Below are 21,006 nucleotides of genomic sequence, written 5' to 3'. Positions count from 1 at the left end.
ATGCTCAGAAAGCTCAAATGATATAGTCAAAAGATGAAAATATTTGAAAATGACAAAGATTTGAAACCATAAAAAACATTATAGAGCAGCTGAAAAAAGAGTAAATAAATTTACATTTACAATTGTCCAGAAACACATTTTTTTAAAGCAAAAAGTATTAGCACCAAAGTGCACTATTTTCTATTGTTATTCCAATGGTCACGCATAGTTAATAATTTAAGTGTCTCGATTGATATCGATCAGGTGTCTGTACTTTCTAATAGTAGAATATTAGGTGTAGGATAATAACTTAAGCTATGGGGCAAGAGAAGCTATGGGCGTCATGTATGTAACCATTTTGCATTTGCAAATGATGAGAATCACTACATTCGAAGATTTGCAAATGCAAAATAGCCTTTCAAGCTGTATGAAAGGCTAGTAGTTGACATTTTTGCGATTACCTAGAATTGCGAATGAAAATAGGGAATCTCAATTTGTGATTCTGTAAGCACATGTACCAAGCATTTTTTTAATGCAAACTGTGCATCTAGAAAATATGATTATCATTGACTCCAAGTAAATGGTAACCATGTGCAATTTTTTTTAAAAGGGCCTTTGTGTACTTTGCATATGCAAAGTTTTGGGGGGGAGTCCTTCAGGGGGATCTAATTAGTGATTATCAATTAGGTAATTGCAAAGTAGCTGATGCAAAACCATTCACACCTATAAGCTTAAAGCCCATAGGAACGAATGGTATACAATTTACTATTAGCGATTACTTAATTGCAAATCTTTAGGAATCGCTATTCGGTAATCGCTATTTTCTTACATACCATTTTGCATCCCTTAAAAAAGCGATTACCTAAAATTCTCTATTTCAGCAATACAAAATGGATTTTTGATACATGTGGCCCTATGAACCCTGATTCCCCTCAAGTTACATTTGCAGATGTGTATGTCCTCTTCTTTGTCGTGCATAAAAGTGGAGCAGGTCCAGCCTTCTGGTTCTCTGTACAGGTCTACGTAGCAGGTGCAATCTTTCTTCTGTCTTCCACCTGTCCAATAGTGTTCTGAAAAGGTCCACATTTATGCCTTGCACTAGTCTGTGGGTGGGGGTGACTCCAGCCTCCACTGACAAATAAGGAAAAAGATAACAGGTTAACCGTACCCTCATCTGCCGCACTTACTGTCTGCTCAACTGCACGGAATCCCACAGTTCCCTTCTCTAATTAAAACCAAGATGGCAAAATCTTTCCTCCCTTGTGAAGAGCTCCTGTGCCCACTATAGAGGTGTGGTCAGGTAAATGAACAAACCTTCCGCTATAGTAACTCAAAATCAAATCTGGGAAAAGCTCCTCTCCCACTGGACTTGGTGCCAGGCTGACTAGAAAGACAATAGAGTGGGCAGGCCCAGCTGTGAGCTACATCTTCCTATGACAAACAGGCACCTTTGAAGATAATTAAGTTTGCAGTTCGGAGGACAAAGGCACCTCTCCACACCCAAGCCATTTGTCTCAGCTTCGATAACCACTTCATACCTAATCGAGGACCCCTTCAGCTCCCGTGTAACAGTTAAAAGCTCAGGTATATGGGTTTCTAGAGGCTTTAGGTAAGATAAAAGTAACTATTTTATCTGGTTTCTAGGTTAAAACAATACTTAATTTTAACATTGACTCCAAATGCTTTCTTAAGGAACAGCTAACCCTGCTACAATTAAAAATGCTTATTAGACCTTTTCACTGTTAAAACATGTTTTAATTTCAGCTTTTACACTTTCTGATTTTAAATACCATGCACCCTGCCTTATGAGCACTTATGACTTATTAATATTTAAAAATAGAGACTAGACTTGTCAAAAGAGATTATTTTAGTAGGTTGAATTTGAAATTTAAACCTGCACAGTCTGGCTACTGGTGACAGATCTGCAGTCATGTTTTGCATTGTCACTTTAGTGGTGGCACAATACATGCTGCAGTCCACTAGTAACATTTAACCCAGGTCTGGTGTGGTGCAGAATTGACCAGTGGCAGGCCCGTCACCTTCCCTCTAACAAACAATTGTGTTCGCCAGGAAGGGCTGCACGGCAATGCCTGTGCAGCAGGGCTTAAGGGCTAGGCCCCTGCTCACCCATTCGGCCTGGACCTGAAGCGGTAGAGGCAAGAACCAAAGGCCTGTGCAAATCATACTCCTATGGCACACCCCTTGATGATTTACATTCAACGTGCATATGCTGACAGCCCAGCGGCTGGTCATGGGCCGACTGCGATCCACCTCTCTCAAGGCGTCCGAGTGCTCAGGGGGCCGCAACAGCCGCAAGCAGGGCAGACTACTGTGACCCAACACCAATCACTGTCGGAGGAGATGGACATGGTCCTGAGCGCTTTGGAGAAGTTGGGCATAATGATGGAAACAACCTGCTCTGCCCAGAGGTGAAAATTTATAAAGTGGTCATAGATTTCACGCTGCTGCACGCGGAACATAAGAAGCTAGTCGACAAAGTGCAGACTCAAGAGACAGCCATCATGGAGCTGCGCCCAACTACTAGCTTGAACACGTCTTAAGTAATTGACCTCACATCCAAGTTTTAGACACTTGAGGGATGGCTGAAAAATGCGGAGGGCCGGTCATGGTGCAACTATGTGAGAGTAGTGGGCTTGCTGGAGGATTCCTAGGGTCGAGACCCCGTGTCCTACGCAGAGCAATGGATAAGGACTATTATGCCGGAAGGGGCACCGTTCCTCCAGTTCGTTGTTGAGTGGGCACATCGAGTTCCAGCCAGGAGGCCTTCCCCTGGAGCACGGCCTAGGCCTTTCATGATTCGACTCAACTTCAGGAACTAGGACGCTATACTGCAGGAGACCCCGAAGACCTCAGTAGACAATGCCCATGTTCTGTTTTCCTGGACTACACAGCGCTGGTGCAATGACGCAGAAGATCTTTCCAATTGGTAAAGAAACGTCTTCAGAAACTAAATACGCGTTACTCCCTCCTGTTCCACGCCCGACTCTTTGTGCGGCAGAAGGCACCACACATTTCTTTGAATCCCCTGCGGACACCTGGTTATGGTTGGAAGAACTAGGGCTATCCTCTGGCCGTACGGAGCCTGGAGCCACGGAGAAGGCACAACAAAGTAGAAGACATCGGAAATGTAGCAAACACCAGACAGCAGCGTCACTGGCCAAGCAGATCACACCTTCCAACTTGGAGAAAATTGTCACGGAGCATCGGGGGGCCCTACAGGTCACGGGGACACTGGGTGAACCGTCCCACAGTTCGGACCCAGACACTAAATCCAACCAATCCAGCTGAGGATGAGCAGCTCCAGTTGTGGTCAGGAGGACCCGACTCTCCCCATCCTCCGGAGGTGATGCCACAAGCTGCTGGCGATATCACCCCACCTCCCCAACCACTATGGAGTAAAGAATATTCAACCCCCAAAAACCCTTGTCCAGCAGGCTGAGTGCAGACCAGGCAGAACCGTGCATCAGAGAGTACCCCACTGCGCTACACAGCTGTGCTGTACCATTCCAGCAAGTTGCAAACTTCCTCGACATATGCTGACCTCTGGCAGGGTTCACACCAGTGACAATTCATGAGGGCACAGTGATGAAGCCACCACTGCACTCCATAGCCCCATCTTGTACTGACACTGTTTGATGCAGGTTGTTTTTGTAATATGGTTTGGGAGGGCTCCTGTTGGGGTGCCACTCCGCTGAAGTTTTTCAAGTTTTCCCTTTTTCCCTCCCTCATCACCTCTCTTGCACCATATACTACATTATATTCCACATGGGGTCGGAGTATTCACACAGTCTCCATGACAATAGGCTGTCATGCCATTCGAACATCATGCACCCAGGTATGGCACACATATCATGGAATGTAAGGGGCATCCAGACTCCATCTAAGCACTATGCAATATATTTGTATTTACAACTTAGAGCCGCTGACATAGCGCTGCTGCAAGAAACACGTATCACGCAGTTGGAGGCCACTATACTTCTTAGGCGATGGCGTGGACAGGTGTTTAGCATGAATTTTTCCGCTCATGCAAGGGGGTCATTAGTTTGGGTCTGAGCCGGAACTCCATTTATAGCAGAGAAGGTGATCACCGACCCGGAGGGGAGATATGCTCTAGGCTAAATGGGCAGTCCATTCTCATAGGATCCATACACGTTCCAAACATAGAGCAGCCAGCCCTCCTTCAGGAACTCACCCACCTGCTTCCGCCTTGGGCTGAGATCCTGTGGTTGCTGGGTGGGGACTTTAACTGATGCTTGACACCTTCTTAGACAACTCTTTCCCCTTGCCTCCTTTAACGCTCAGGCCCTGTGCGAATGGCTTATGCATTGGTCTTTAACAGATATTTGCCGTGCTCAGCGTCCAAACACCCGCATATACTCATTCTATTCCCACGTGCATGGTCTACATGTGTGATTGGATCAGATTGTTAGCTCCTCTTTGCTACTGCCTCTCATTTCATTCATTCATTCATTAGAAACTTTATTAGGTTATTAAGGAAAGAAAAATAAACATAAAAGTAAAGTTGATAAAACACAATCACAGTGTGCAATAAAAACATCAAACCATTGACTATGTCGGCCGAACACACTACGATCATAACCCTAGATACTGCAGCTGAGTGGGAAAAATTGTTAGCGGTCCAGCTAGCACCCCTAGTTTGATCACTCGTGCATGACAACCAAAACAGGTTTGTCCAGGCACGCAGTACCTCTCTAAACCTTCTCCGATTCTTTAGGATTGCTGAATATGCACTGCAGCAATGACCTCGTGCCGGATGACTGATCTTAGATTTAGAAAAGGCATTCGACATCCTAGAATGGGACTTCCTATTCACGGTACTGCCACTTTATGGACTTGGGGAGGCCTTCATCAAGATGGTCCAGTTACTGTACGACGACCCGCTGGTGAGGGTGAAAACAGGCCTTTATATGTCAGCCCCCATCAAAGTATGGAAGGGTACCAGATAGGGATGTTCTTTATCTCTGTTGCTGTTCTCACTCACAGTGGAGCCACTGGCAGCTATGTTTCGGGCGAGGGTCACTGACTGGGGGATCCCTCAGGGTGATAATATACACATCATCTTGTTGTACGTGGATGACCTCCTCCTATATCTGAGGGATACGCATTCTATCCCGGTAGGGTTAGAACACATCTTAAGAGAATTTGCTGCGGTGTCGGGGCTGGTGGTTAAAGCATCTAAATCCTGCCTCTACCCATTCGACGAAGACTCCCCTTACCCACAATATGTTCTTGATGGCATATGCATCAAATGGAGTGCTCAAACCTTCCGATATCTGGGGATCCGGGTATACTATCACCCAGTGGACCTGCTAGAAGGCAACCTCGGCATGGCAATGTCCTCCATCCGGTCGCAAATAGAGTGATGGAACGCTTCCCCTAACCACCATGGACCGCGTGACATTAATAAGGATGATAATCTTGCCACGGTTACTATATTAGTTTGCCAATTTGCCTTTATATCTTCCACCGGCCCTTTTCAAAACACTGGAAGGATTGGTGAGAGGGCATATCTGGGGGACCTCCCATAATAGAGTAGCAATCCGGAAGCTATACCTGCAGAGAGATCAAGGAGGGCTCACCTTACCCAACTTGGAGCACTTCTATTTGGTGCCCTAGCTGCAATGGGTGGCCGTATGTCTCTCGGAACAGCACCTGGCAGACACTGTGTTGGACCTCCTGGCCCTGACCCATAAGACCCTTCTCACCATCTTCCACCCGTCCCATAAGCTGAAGCCACCGCTGCATCTCCTGTTAACTGTGGCACACAGATGCTACCGCAGAAGCCTGCCCCTGACACAAAACACCAAACCGTATGCCCCTGCACTCCCAATAATAGGCACATCAAGCAAGCACAGTGCCATCATGACCCGAGAAGTGCGCCAACTTATCGACAGCAGTATACAGGACCTGGGAGATCTGTATCATGACGGAAATCTGTCGTCTTATGCCTCACTCATTGATACTTATGGAGAAGCACCAGGGTAATTCCTTAAACACCGAGTGATCATAGTCTCCCTGCATGAAAATTGTGGAGACATATCCATAGAGCCACCTGCTCATTTAACCATCCAATACCTGCATGTGATGGGGGGGCAGACTCCTCATAAAGTAGTTCACGGCCTCACTTCGGTCTCACACAGCAACACCGTTACTCTCCCAGCGCGCACACTGGGAGTAAGACCTCCAACGCCCTTTCACGGATACCGAGTGGGAGAGGGTACTGGAGGGTCCGAAAGGCATCCAGTACAACATACTGGTCTATCTTATACAATACTTCATTACGCAGATGGCATACCTCGCCCCAGCGCAAATTAACACATTCTATATGAGAGCGACCGCCGCCTGCCTGCACTGTCATGCCGCCAATGCAGACTGCAAGAGGCTGGGGCAGTACTGGGAGTCGGTAGTGTCAGCACTAGTCCGCTACATGGGCCGAGCCATACCCCTAAAACTGGGAGACCTGCATTCTGCACCTGTATGCAAGCAATAAACATTTGCGAGTTACTTCCCAGTTTATGACGCTAAGGTTGATTACCGCAAAGAGACTGATCACGAAACGTTGGTGCTCGACAGGAACCCCAGTATGTGGTCCTGGAAGCGCTCACTGTAGATCTGGGCCAAGGCAGAGAGCGTAGCACTGCTCAGGGAGGACGCATTGGGTGTCCGTAAGACCCCAATCGCAGAAAACTGGGACGCAATATTGCAGGAACTCTTGAGCAGTGATGAGGTCCCAGAGCCCAAAGCGGGCCTAATAGCACGTGAATAGCAGCAGAACCCCTCACTTGTAACCTGACACATCTAATGACATGCATGATAGCTATGCACTGCACCTGTGCAGGAAGACGCCAACCCAGCTAGAGTGTGGCACCTCCATGACCTCTGAACTGAGCAAGACACCGCACAAGTGCTGTTGTAGCGTTATAACCTGCACTCCAGTTGGTCAGAGGTGTCCCGCCCACCCAGTTGTTTATAGTCACCCCCGATACACCGGCCACTTAACATCTCCCCAGCAGCGCTGGCACAAGAAAAGAGCGAGAACGCATTCCACAGGTAAGTGGCCCCTCCTCCGGCACGCAGCTGCAAGGCACAAGGCACACACTGCTGAACATCTACCTGTGCCTAGCCTATAACACACAATTAGGATGGATCTGGGACAGCCACTCAATTCCCTCTGCTAGGCAACAGCTGCAACCGCCATCTATGCGTCCTTCGTTTGAGCTCTGCCCGTCCGAATGATAAACCAGTGATCATTTATTATCATCAATGTTGTTCGCACAGTTTGTTTAAGGCACAGACTGTCTAATTCTGACATTACAGGCTGGTCTTCCATGTGATTTATGGCACCCCAGCAGCCAACCTATGTCCCGTATATGTACCACCTAATTTTTTCCCGATGACAACACATTGTATTCTCTCCATCAAAATGTAATGTGTATGTCGGGGTTATAGCATCACGAAACATTGTTGATTGAGCCAATAAATTGTTTAAAGGAAAACTACAATAAACAGATTTAAACAAAAAATGTAGTACTACATGGAAAGCAATCAGTTGCCCTTAGCAAGTTTTTGGTGTAAGAAGACATGCAGTTAATATGGTTTATAAGTTAAGATACCCCAAAATGTTGTATGAATGACCCCCAAATATTCTAGTGCTTCCAGAGGCACACTAAGGCCTTGTATATTGTCCCAGCCTAGCCTCTCCAAAATACTCCAACTACACTACAGCCCCAAGCTACTTGAATATAATCTCCTTCAGTTGTTTGACACTGCAGGCATGTCGAGGATTATCATTTTATGTACTTCAAATCACGATCAGGTGCCGATTCAAATACCTTGTGGATGTCATTAAAGTGGATCAATTGGCAGTGGGAGGAGATTGTGATCACCTGAGGAGACTGTTCTCCTCTCCAAGGGGACTATGGACTGTGCCCCAGACAGCTGTCAGCACTGTAAAAGTATCAGGTATATTAAAACCTACCATTTTATACACCCTCATTTTTTTGTCACAAAAGCTGGGTATTAGCAATTTGGCCTCTATGGAGTTGAATTCTCGCACTGTCTATAATTCGGTAACACGGTATAAATGGTTGTCTGAGTTGAAGGTATCCAACGAATTATATGGAAAGGAGCCAAATTCCTCCTTCATTTCAGTATACAACTTGATCCTAACACACAAAAAGATCATCTCATCTTGCCAGCTTAATGCCTGCAGAGTCTCTTCACTTCAAACCTAAGCAACCATTCTTGTCATTGGTGCAAGTAGTTAGGCACTCCCCTGCTGTGTAGTGTCACCTGCTTTCCCTTTGTGCAGTCCAAAAGACATGATCTGTATCTGGGCAGAATAATTGATCTCACATTAAATAGGATATTGTGGACTCCCCTAAACTTGTACACAGGTGACTGTCAATCTGTCTCACAAACTTTGCAACATATTTCCACTATCATGTTCCTCATTCAGGTGTTTTTAAGTTAAAGTGTTCTTTCAAGATGTGACTGAAAGAGGTATACAATATAATGTAGCACATTATTTCCATCCTATATACTATTCTGCATGTGATTGTAGTAAAAAGGTTCTGCTGCCATCACCACACATTGCAATAGAGTAACCATCAAAATCAGGGCCTTAAATACAAATTATATCGCCCTTTCAAACTATGAAAATAAATATGCCTATTCCTTCTAGAAGTTGCCTGCACCTCGCAAACAGGGCTTAAATCATCAAAGAGGCTTCTGCTTCTCTGTCATTTGTTGATCTACCAATGGGTTTTTGCATCATTGAACACTACAACAGGAATCTCACAGCAGTCAAACTGTGATTTGGAAATCCATGAGTGGTCCTTCTTTAATGAGCATTGTAATGCTGGGAAAAAATTGGGATATTTACAAGAAAATTGGGAAAATGTTCACGTGACCAGAATATGTAAGTGCAAATTGAAATTCGGGACCAAGAATGGCCGAAGTAAAGGTATGAGCACATTTTAATGAAAAGAAGAGCTACAGAACATTCCAGTTAAAATTGGGAATGAATGTATAGCATATAACGAAACAACTTTAAGGAAAACCTTCCAAACATTTGGATGGTAGTCAAAATTCATTTCTGCCCTTTTGTGTGGATCTTTAGTCCTGCCTGTGCAGAAGCCGAGGAATGACCCGCCTCCTACTTCTGGCCACTGTGCACTGCCTCTTTAAGGCATTGCTATCCTTGGGCCAGATGTAGGTAAATAGCATTTACCGATTCTAAAATACGGAATTTTACCGATTCGGTATTTTAGAATCGGTAAATGCTATGTAGGTAATGATTCGGTAAAAATCGGAGGCCCATAGGAATGAATGTCAATTACCGAATCGGCAATTACCGATTCGGTAAAATAGGGAAAGAGTCAAGGGTGACAGGGTGTCACTTTGACACCCTGTTGCACCCCTGCATAGTGCTTGTGTGCACATGTGGCACACGTACATGCCCTAAGGGCATGTATGTCTGTCACATGGCACAGTTGAAAATGCACAAATTTGCATTTTCAAAGGTATTCATTATTTACCACCAACTAATAGTTGGTGGTAAATACCGAATCCTTAAAGCACAGGAGCACTCTTTAAAGTGCTTCCTACATGTCATTTACCGATTTGGTAAACACCGAATCGGTAAATGATGATTCGGTAAATACCGAATCGGTAAATACTGATTCGTTATTTACCGAATCCTCCCCTACATCCCAAATGCCCAATACCGTTTGGTAACGGCCGAAATTCAGTAATTTTGGCCGTTACCGACCGATATTGGGCCACCTACATCTGGCCCCTTGACTCTAACGGCACCATTTGGTTATTTGTTACAAAAACTCCAAATAAATACCATAAATGAAATCAAGCACTTCATACCTGTAATAGCTCAAGAAGGAGTATTTTTGGATCTGTTTGCACAGGAAGATGTGAAATTTACGAAAATATCAGAAGTGCCCCGGTATTTGTACTCTGAACATACAGGTTAGATATTTGATGCAGTGCAGATGGTGCACTAATCTGAGATATTTGATGCAGTGCAGATGGTGCACTAATCTGAGACATTTGATGCAGTGCAGATGGTGCACTAATCTGAGATATTTGATGCAGTGCAGATGGTGCACTAATCTGCGATATTTGATGTAGGTTGAATATTGCTCCAATCAGCATCATAGCACTTTACAGTGAGTGTGTCTGTTGTGTAGTGGAGTCTCTTGAACAGCAAGTGCTGTAGCAGCATAACACTTTAAAGTGAGCACACCTTTGGAGTAGCCAGAGTACCCTGAACAGGAAGCGCTGTCACATAGAAGGCCAGGTCGTGTGACCAATACCTCCTGTGCATAACTGAAGGTCATGTGTAGAGTTATGTCCACCGGAGGGCTTATGCAAAGTGGGAATATTTGTCTCTCAAGCTGTTTCAACATCTAAACAAGCTATTCCATCAATCCACAGAGAACACTACTAACCTGAGAAGAAGGACATTTAATCGGGTTAGTGGATGATATTGCTATGATATGTATACAATATCAACTGATAAACATGTTGTTGTCATAATGTTTTATTTACGGATAGGATTTCAGGGTGTTGAAAAGGGAAATTAAATAAACATGCTTGCTACATTTTATGTTAAACGTGATGTAAAGATAAAATATTTACCGCAAGTAAGACCTCGCTTAGGGGAGAGAATAATGAGTATGTAGTGGACTTGTACATATGGGAATATTAAGAGGTAGCAACATGACTGGTCAAGATATTCTAAGCGTTTTTGTGCTTCCAATGATGTATAGATTGACTAATCTATTTATATTTATAATTATAGGGAACATATGGTTCTCCTATAGGTCACCGTATTGTAACTTCAAATCACCCATCCAGTAGATGATTCTAGGAACCTTATTCTCCATTTGAAACCTGTTTTTTCAATATTAAGGGTTTCGTTTCAGAATCAAATGCCAGACCTTGAAAAGCCTCAACAAAATGTTTTTTGTCCTGTTCTATTTCGAGATAAACTGGTTGGCCAATGTTCTTTGTTTAATTATTGTCAATTTCGAGGACATTTCTTTGTAAGGTTTCTTTTCTCCATGTTTGTTCCATATGATTTTGAGCTGGTAAACGGACAATAAGAGCCAATTTACCCTTTGATCTTTTCTGTATTTGGAAACATTCTTCACCAAAAACAAAGTGTATTCTTTTGAGAAGAACTAGTGGGCGGTAGTGTGTATGTTGACTCCCGTGTAATACCCCTACAAGAGGTTTAGGAGACACCTCGGCTTAATAGCCCTGACAATTTGTGGAGACATTGCAATTACCTTGAAAATGGCAATCACAGAAGTTGAGAGGGAGAGATATATAAATGAAGGGAGCAAGCTGGATGTCTGCTACAATGTAGAAACAAAAACGATGAATGGTTCCCCTCCCTGTTCACAATAAAATGCTGGAAACATTTAAAAGCATTAGGGTGTCCCCAAATTCTTCAATTAGATACTTGAGTGTTTTAGTGGTAGATAAACTGCCACTGATGGTTCTCTGAGCTGCATGTAGGGGAATCTAGCGTTTAGATTAGAATTGAGCAGTCATGAAGCTCCAGTATGCCTTGTTTACATTCTATTTGTAATCCAGCTAGATGTTAGATTATTTAATTTTAAATCCGATTTGTACACAGGATTTGGGCTTCTATTCAAAAGAGAGAAGGTGTCTGTGTGTGTGTGTGTGACAGAGAGATTGATATTAACGTGTGCCAGAGCCCGCAGCAAGATATTGAATAACAGAGGTGACAATAGGGTCCCTTGGATAACTAAATTCCCATAATAATAATTTATTTATTTCCCGAGAATCAGAATTCATAGCCCATTTGATTTCTACACATGGGATAATTGCAGATTTTATAAATAATGCAACCTCGCAACTTTTGACAGGGCTATTTCTACAGGTGAAACCTGCTGATGAAATGTATAGGGTAAAAATACCCAATAATTACCACGACGTGCGGAATTCAGTGGGGTTGGCACAAGATTCTGCTTGTTACATACATCCAACATCTTAGTGCAAATTACGAATGAGAGGTATTTATTTGACCTGGTAACTGCCTGATCCTCTGTGCCAGTTTTTGCTGGGTTAGCTAAATTCTGGGGGGCAGATTTATCAAAATGTCATACAATGCAGCGTTAGCAAAACACCTTGCTGTACTGCATGACAGGGCAGGAATGTTACACATTTAACATTATATGTTGTGCATTCTTGTCCTCTCCTTGCGCTGGCACACATTGTGGGATACCTAGTGATAACGCTGGAACCCTCGCACCATGGTGCAAGGGTGCCTGTGTTAAATGTAAAGGTACTTGTATTGCACACGACTACCCGGAGGCCTCTCGGCGCTTGTACGAATACCACTGAGGAACCCTTCCTGGCCTTTCCCTGTGAAGTGCCCACTCCTGGGCACCCCCAATGTGAAGCCAGGCATCCTAGCGTTGTTGGGGCCATTGTGGAGATTAAGCAAGCTATTGCCCAGAGTTGGACTCATGATTAGAATAGGCACTGAGGCGAGAATTATCAGGTCCGAGGAAATTGAGCCCAAGACCCACCGAGGCGGGAATTGAACCCTGGTCTCGAGCCAGACTTCTGCATCAGGGTCTGCCACTCTAACCATTGAGCCACACTTCTCCACTTGTAGGCAGGATTATTTTTGTAGAGGAATGGACATCTTCCTGCACAAAAACAATCCTTTGAGACGTTTTCCTCTTTCTACCTGTGCTGCAGAATGCAGCACATATAGAAAGATGAAAAAACGAGAACTAAAAAATTTCTTCTCGTTACACCTCCCCTGGGAAGGCATAGCATTGTTATGCATTCCCAGGTCACCACTCATGGTAAATCTGGGAATGTGTCAAAATCCATAGGTGGATGCGTGAAAGCACCTACACTCCACCTATCCCATGTTCCATCCGAGCAGGGCAGTAACTAGCTGAGCCTTGCCCTACTCCAATTTTACCAAGTCACGCAAGGCCACCCAACCTGGCCTTGTGTGGCTTGGTAAATCAAATCTAGGTTTTGCATCATCCTGCATCCCATTCCGTGGTGGAAGGGTGACACAAAACCTTTGATAAATATAACTGTTAATCTCATGTGGGGCACTTGTAATTAGGACTGTAGTTATTCAGGGCCCCATTTACAATATTTTCACGCAGGGCAATGCCTCAAGGCTTATTGCTGCACTTCCCAGTGTCAAAAGAAAAGGTCAGGAATGCACCATATCTATGAGATACGGTGCGTTCCTGTCCTCTTTCACAGCACTGGCCTGTGGAGGCCGCTCCCTTAGAACAGAGGAGCGCCACCCTACTGCCACCACCAGCAAATAAAACAATAATAAAATTGGCTTTAAACAAGTTTTAATGTGGTTTCATTTTAATCCCCTGTACCCACCTCCAGGATTGTGATGAGTCTTGGGGGCGGGTCCAGAGGATGACACTACTGGTGGGGGAGTGGTGGGCACTCCCTTGGCTGAGCATGAGGTGTTTGGCCGGTCGTCTCAGGCCGGCCAAACCCTCATGCACAGTGAGCTCTCTCCAGCCCCAACTGCGTTGCTGGGGCTGAAGAAAGCAGGTCAGTATATGACCCACAAAGCAGGTCATATACTGGACTTGATTTGTACTAATCTACCTGAGATTATTGTTCACTCTCCGCTGCCAGTAGCATGGTCAGATCATTTTTTGATCTCTTTTTTATTTCAGCTGGCTAGCACTGGTAGAGTCATCTCCATTCCTAAAGAGTCCAGTAGAAATTGGAGAAGAGCTACTCCAGAGTACCTTAAACAACATCTAGGGGACTCTACACCCACTCTCTTTAGCGATCTCGATGACAGTATTCTAAATTTGAATAAGTGGGTTGTTGATGCGCTTGATTCCCTTGCCCCTTTGAAAGCAATAAAGTAATTTAGGGCTCTCCCCTCTGCTCCTTGGTATTCAGAGGAACTCAGATCAAAGAAATCTGAATGCAAACAACTAGAGCGTAGCTGGAGACTTACCTACTCTGCGGCTAGTAAGGCAAGCTATCTTGCGGTGCTCAAAGAATACCGCAAACTTCTCATTGGAAACAAAAGAGTCTTCCTCTCCGTCTGAATCAATAATGCTAAAAATTCCTCTAGGGAAATTTTAAAAATTGTAAAATCATTCACTGACCTTTCAGCGCTTACCCTTACCCAATCCCCCTCACAGAAGTTATGCAATCAACTCTCTGAGTTTTTTGAGGAAAAAATCGCGCTGATTAATGTCTCCTTTCCTGAGTCACTGGTTGTATCCCAGACCTCTACGATGATCATCCGAAGCTGACCTCCAGTATTGTGCTCTCAGACTTTGCTGATGTATCGGCTGAAGTCTCCCTCCTTGATTTGTAGTAGTGCAAATCAGGTTCCCCAAGTGATCCTTGGCCTGCTAAACAATACAGCGCTTTTGCAGAACTCCTCAATCCCCATTTGAATTCCATTTGGAACTCTTCATTAAGACAGGGTATTTATCCTGCAGTTGGAAAAATGCCTTTCTCTTGCCCATCTTAAAAAAAGTGAATGCGGATCCAGATATTACTAGCAACTATAGACCTATTTCGCTATTACCTGTCCTTGCTAAGGTCTTAGAAAAACGTGTGTACCAGCAATATGTCAGCTTTATTGAGACCAATGATCTTCTTCATGACTCTCAATCTGGCTTTCGCCCCGGCTATAGCACTGAATCAGCATTGATTGAAATGGCTGATTTAATACGCTGGGAGGTCGATGGAGGATCTAAGGCAGTGCTGGTGCTGCTGGAGACTTGTCTGCAGCATTCAACACCGTCTCCCATACTATCCTCTTAAATCGACTTAGGGATATTGGCATTCAGGGTACAGTGCTGAACTGGTTATCATCTTTTTTACCTGACCGCAAACAACAAGTCCGGACCCACCCTTTCATCTCCCTTGTCAAACCCCTTTAATGGGGTGTGCCTCAGGGCTCGGCCCTAAGTCCACTTCTTTTTAATGTTTATTTGACCCCTTTGGCAGAATTGATCTAAAAAATTGGGATCAAAATGATATCATATGCAGATGATACCCAGTTACTGTTCACCTTTCGGGACATGTCCGCCTCCACTTTCGAGCCGCTAAAAGAGTGCCTTAAGAATGCCGCGTAACTTCTTAAAACTCAACGTGGATAAGACTGAGGTGTTATTTTTTAACTAACCATCTCCCCTTTCTTCGAAACTGTGGTGGCCTGAGGAATTAGGTACTGCATCCCTACCTAAGGATTTGATTAAGAATCTAGGCGTCAGAAGGGACAAATATTTGTCCCTGGCTACGCAGGTCCAAACGGTTTCGGCCGCTTGCTTTGGCAAAATTAAAATCATTAGAAAATTCATTAATTATCTGCCCAATGCAACCCGTAATACCGTGGTCCATGCGCTGAGTTAGATTGGGAGGCAAATCCTTTGAGGTGGGCGCCACTCAATGCTGGAATAATTTTCCTCTTCACTTACGCCTAATTCAGTCAGATCCCGAGTTCCGCAAATCCCTTTAAACCTGGCTATTTAGCCGAATCGACTAGTCGTGCTTTTCACTCCCTCTGCTTGCAGTCTGCTACAGCGCCGAGACACTCCGTTGGGGGTAGCTGTGCGCTTAATACAATTCTTTTATTATTATTACAGACTGCCAGTCTGCCTGGGAGCACAAGTTGCCGGCGCTCTGCATATTCCTGAAGCTGCGGTCATGTGAGAGCAGCTTCAGGATTGGCTGCAGGGCAGGCTGAGAGGCTGTGCCCAGGACCAGAAACAGGAAGAGTGCAATGCAACGGGAGACAGCGACGTTAAGGTAAGTTTTGTTTAAAATGTATTCTTTGTGCCCGCAAACCCTCCTCCATCTGCACCTCCCTCCTCCTGCCGGTCTTCCCCCCTTCACTTTACTTGGGGACGGGCCGCAACTGGAGCTGGATCATGAATGGCTTACATGTACCAACGTAGGCACCCTTGCACACTGATGCAAGGGTGCCTGCATTGACCTCTGGTTTGGTTTGTGCAGGAAGGGATACCTTCCTTCACAAAAACGCATCCCCAGAATTACGCTATGTTGTACATTTGGGAATGTGTCAGAAGCCTGCACGTTGAGTGGGAACACCCACCTCAGCGCACATGGCACGCCTCCCCCATGCAGTGTGAGGCAACACAGCAACTTGGGCTGCATTGCCTTACGTCATATCTAGGAGGCCATGAAAGCCAGGCATGGTATCTTTCCATGGCCTTGTAGATTTGGGTAAGTCCAGTGCGCCGCTAGGATGTCAAGAAAAGTAATATTCCAGCAGCTCACAGGGCTTGTAAATAAGCCCCTTCGTGTTGATCATTCAGGCAGATGCTTGCAGTCCAAGCAATGAAAACACACACTGACTGATAACCACGGAAAGTGCTTAGAACAGAATAAAGAATGAAAACCTAAGTAGAATCCAGCTTTTCATGAATCGATTCATGTGTAAGGGTGCAGCAATGTTTATTTTGCCACAAAGGATTTCAGCGCAGTGATGTGTGTGTGTTTTTTTTTAACTTACCACAGTGGAGGCACATATTGCAGCTTCTGAGAAGTACTTCATGCTAGTACTAATAAATGAATGCGCACTATATTTCTCCTTTCTGATAGGCTCCCCCACAAATCTGAGGGTGACACCATCGTCTTGCATGCTTGGAATTTCCTTGCGGAAGCAGAGGCAAGCGGAGTAGACGAGCCGCGGCTTTAATAGGGCAGACTAAGTTGTGGTTTTCACCTCGGACTATTTATTTGCCTTGACACGTCCATCACTCACAGCCAGTAACGGTGCTGTTTATTTGAAGTCACAAGCTGTGTCAGCCTCGCGCCACAAACACGCACAGAGTCCAGTTTCCCTCCTCATTAAGTCTGAGGGAACACGCAGGAAAAGAATCAGTCAACGTGGTTGTTGCTGCCAATAAACAGCCAGAAGATGTATATGTTTCTTGAAGCCCACTGTTGAAATGTGCAGTTTCTTGTCATAAAATAGATCGATGTAGTTAACAACTTGCTGAGCGGAGCCCCGGGGACATACCTGGGTTTCAACATCTGTGAGCTTTCTCGTCTGCTCGGCCGTCTGGCTCAGCAGACTCGTGCCGAGCTCCAGCATGGTCGCCGTGTGGTTCTGAACGGCGTTTTGCTGCATCTGCGCCATCTCGGACTTCATGTTGTCCACGATGTAACTCTCAAGCTAGGAGGCAAACAAGAGAAGAGGACACTGTTAGAAGAAGGACTTAACAACGCAGAAGTTTTCACAGTGCTGCAGGTGTTCATTTCTAAAAACAGCTGCCTTAAAAAAATAAAATGCACAACACCACAGTTAGTGGTTGCTTTCATTGTGATGGTTTCAATAAGGATGAATCTCACTGGAAAATGTAACACATATTCAACACTGCCCAGATGCATCATATTGTTCATTGTAATGGTATACAACAGCACTATATATCAAGAAAGACCATATGAATGTCATGATCTGCTGGCTTATGGTAATGGCAATAAATTGGGGAAATGGAAAGCTAATAGGCAAAGTCCTTCCTTCGAAAACATTGAATGTTGAAGCATACACCTATGACTTTAAGACATAAGCCCCAATTCAGTGTTTGGCACACAGGGGTGCACTACCACAAATTTGGTTGGAATACCCTGTCGGCCAAAGCAACGATCCACCCACTCTAATTAATTAGAGTCAGATGGACCCTCATCTTTCCAAAGCTGGAGATTCCACTGGCACCACCATCGGAAAGAGAGTAGGATCTGTTGAAGTAAGGACATTAGACCTTTCGCCCTATTTAAAGTAAAAGATCTGATGGGGTTTTCTTTCTGTCCATCACTGCCAGGAAAAACCTGGTGGACTTCAACAAAAAAATAGAAATATTACCAACATACCATGGGAAAAAACCCCAAGGGTGTGGCAGTCATTCGTGATAACTTACAGTGCCTTCAGAGGAACTGCCATGATGGTGGATCCTTTGACGGCACAAGGGTCATTGCTGGGCCAGCTGTAACTTCTGAATGTACCAGCCGTTATTCTATCAGGATGGCACAGGTATTGTCCTCTGCCACCCTGAAAGACAGAGTAAAGACTCCCAAGGCCATATCCACCTATTTGAGAATATATCCACAGCAAAATAACCCATCATGATCCACAGCTGAATGAGGCTACAGTCTGCTACTGTAACCCTGAAATTATGTGGATGATTCTGGAACTGTTGAAAGCGCTGGAAAGCCATACGAATGATAACATGAGCTCTATAGAAGCTCAGGAAATGGCATTAACAACACATGCTAAACCACGCAGAAAAAAGTTTTCCTTAAGCATGCATATCCCTTAACCATGCATATGCATGCACGTGTGTGTGGTTAAGGCAGTCAGAGCGGATGCGTGGTTGCAGAGCGGATGCGTGGTGAGAGGAACAGGAAGGCCCGGGACATGAAGGACCGGATGTGGCTTGGTAAGTAGGGATGGGGCTGTGTTTTAGGGAACAGGGCTGGGGGATCAAGGTAGTGTTTTTGGCCAGAGCCAGTTTTAAGGCTCAGGGAGGGGGCTGGGCTGGGGTTGGGATAGTTTTGTGGGTGGTGGCCCAGTTGTTGGGCTCAGGGTGAGGGGTCAGGAATCTTTTAGGGGTGGGGTGGATTGCAGGCTTGGGGCCTATGTTTTAGGCCTCAGGGTGGGGAGGCTGGGGTGTGCTCTTTACCACGCAAATGCCTTTACCAATCATGCCATTACAATGAATTTTGTTGTAAAGGCATGTGTGGTAAAGACACGGTCGTGGTTGAGACCAGGTTGTTTAGGCATGCATTGTTAAGCCATGTGTTTTTCTGTCAAACCACCAACAAATTTCACTAGCACAGCAAAAAACTTACAAGAGTAATTTAACACCAATCCGGAATCTCTGATTCAGGATAGTCCACTTTGTTGCATAATTAGTTTGTTGATTGTCCGCAACATGTTTTGGTGTGTCTGTGTGCAAAATAGTTGGATTGCAAAATAGCTAAAAACACCCTTTGTGTTGTGCTGTTACTTCCCTTTACCATCAAATGCTAAGATTATACTTCCAAACTGGATTGTGACGTGTAAAATGTGGCTAGATTAAAAACATGCTAATTGTGTACGTCAGTCTATATAATCACCAAAGACAGGAACACCGTTGTCTTTCTTGCATAGTTCTACATGTATTTCCCCTTCTGGCATACTACTACAAACCTACAGCATTCTTTTTTTGTGATAACCCAAAGCATACTCTCATCTTTTACTGTTATTTACATTTACTCATTTAGTTAATTTTTTTGAATTGTTATATTTTATTAATATAACCAAAACAGCACTTTAGAGTAAAAAAAAATCCATAATATAGTAAGTGCATAATTGCAGGTAAGGAGTTACTGTTATGATGTTGGGATAAATACAACCAATGTATTAAAACAGAAGAAATGTTATGGGAATTCAGACCCAACTCGAAACAAGGAAGATGAAAGGAAGAGTATAGGGTTAAGGGAAATGATAGAGGGAAGGGGAGGCAGAAGAGTAGTGGAGAGAACAGGACATTCTAGTCCAGAAAAAGAGGTTCTCGTGATAGAGGAGATGATGAAGATGGCAGTGAAGGAAGGTCAGTGAGAATGATCCAGTTAGGAAGGACATTAATAAAAGAAGCTGCTTAGCAGGTAGTCCTGAGGAAGGTGAAAATTTCAAGGTGTCACCGAAACGCTGCGTCAACTGTTTTTAGAGTTTTTATCTATATATGTGAAGAATTTAGATTGTAACCTATATTGGGAGGAATGTTAGTACATCCATCGAATGAACATGTGATTAACCGTGTAGGTTTATAAATTATTTTTAATAAATCCTTTTCATATACTATGCTCGCTAAGTTGAGAAATTCCTGTGCGGTACACTTTTTATGCTAGATTGTATGTAGATTTAAATAGACATTTGATTTTTAGTGAGGCATTAATCCTCCCAAAGAAGATAGCTTTACCTTTGCTAGAGCAGTGATACAACTAAATGGATACTTGGTCCAGGGTGAGGTATATGACCTTTTTATATTGAAGTGTATGGACTATTGTGTCTTTGTCTTGAGGTAGGAAAACTCCAACTGTCTGAACGTCCCATTTTCAAAATTGCAATTTAAAGTACAAATTCCTCATAAGTTAGGATTTTTCAGTACAACTTCAAAGACACCAAACATGAACTGATTACCTGTTCCCATTTGAAAATTATACCTTATTAAATGTAATAAGGTAACTCCAATGTTATCCTGCTATCCTATGGAAGAGGTAGGCCTTGCAGTAGAAAAACATGAATATAAGAGTTTTTCACTACCAAGACATGTAAAACATAAAGGTACATGACCAACTTTTTAAATGCATTGTATCTTGCCCCCTGCGGTGTCGAGGGCCTACCCTAGGGGTGACTTATAGGTATTAAAAAAGGATGGTTTGGGCGTGGTAAAAGGTATATTTTGGCAGGTTGAAATGGCAGTTTAAGAGTGCACACTAATGCTACAATGGCTGGCCTGAAACATGTTTAAAATGCTACTTAAGCGGGTGGCACAACCATTGCTGCAGGTCCACTAGACACATTCAGTCTACAGGCCCTGGGCACAGTTAGTGCCATTTTACAAGGGGATTACAAGTAAATTAAGTATGTCAGTTGGGTATAAGCCACTGTTACCATGTACCTGCACTGGTTACCAGTGGTAAGTGTCCAGAGTATAAGGCGAGCAAAACAAGATCAGCCAAAATAAGGAAGGGGAGGTAAAGGTTTAGGGGAAGGCCATCCTAAGGCTGACAGGACAAACAATGTGGTACTATTACTTGGTTTGAATATTTGTCCTCTTTAATTTCACTCTTAGGTGTCGCTTTATATATCGATTGGTCATAAGTGTTGCATTTGGTGAGTGAGTTATGGTTTCATTTCTCAACCATAACTTGGAAATTTCAGTGTTTGGGGTT

At 44.1% G+C, this 21,006-nt stretch overlaps 1 protein-coding gene across 1 annotated transcript in view; it reads right to left on the bottom strand.

Annotated features, from left to right (window-relative positions):
• The window catches only part of ANGPT1 (angiopoietin 1), a 1,261,453-nt gene that overhangs the window by 566,637 nt on the left and 673,810 nt on the right, over nt 1-21,006 (bottom strand). Inside the window, exon 2 of the mRNA XM_078686885.1 lies at nt 17,090-17,245. Coding sequence (XP_078543011.1) covers nt 17,090-17,245 — 156 coding nt within the window. The remainder of the gene's footprint in view (nt 1-17,089; nt 17,246-21,006) is intronic.

The sequence above is a fragment of the Lissotriton helveticus genome, chromosome 4_1, assembly GCF_964261635.1.
Source record: "Lissotriton helveticus chromosome 4_1, aLisHel1.1, whole genome shotgun sequence".
NCBI lineage: Eukaryota > Metazoa > Chordata > Amphibia > Caudata > Salamandridae > Lissotriton > Lissotriton helveticus.
Note: the sequence above shows the minus strand (reverse complement) of the source record. Positions and strands in the feature narration are given on the sequence as shown.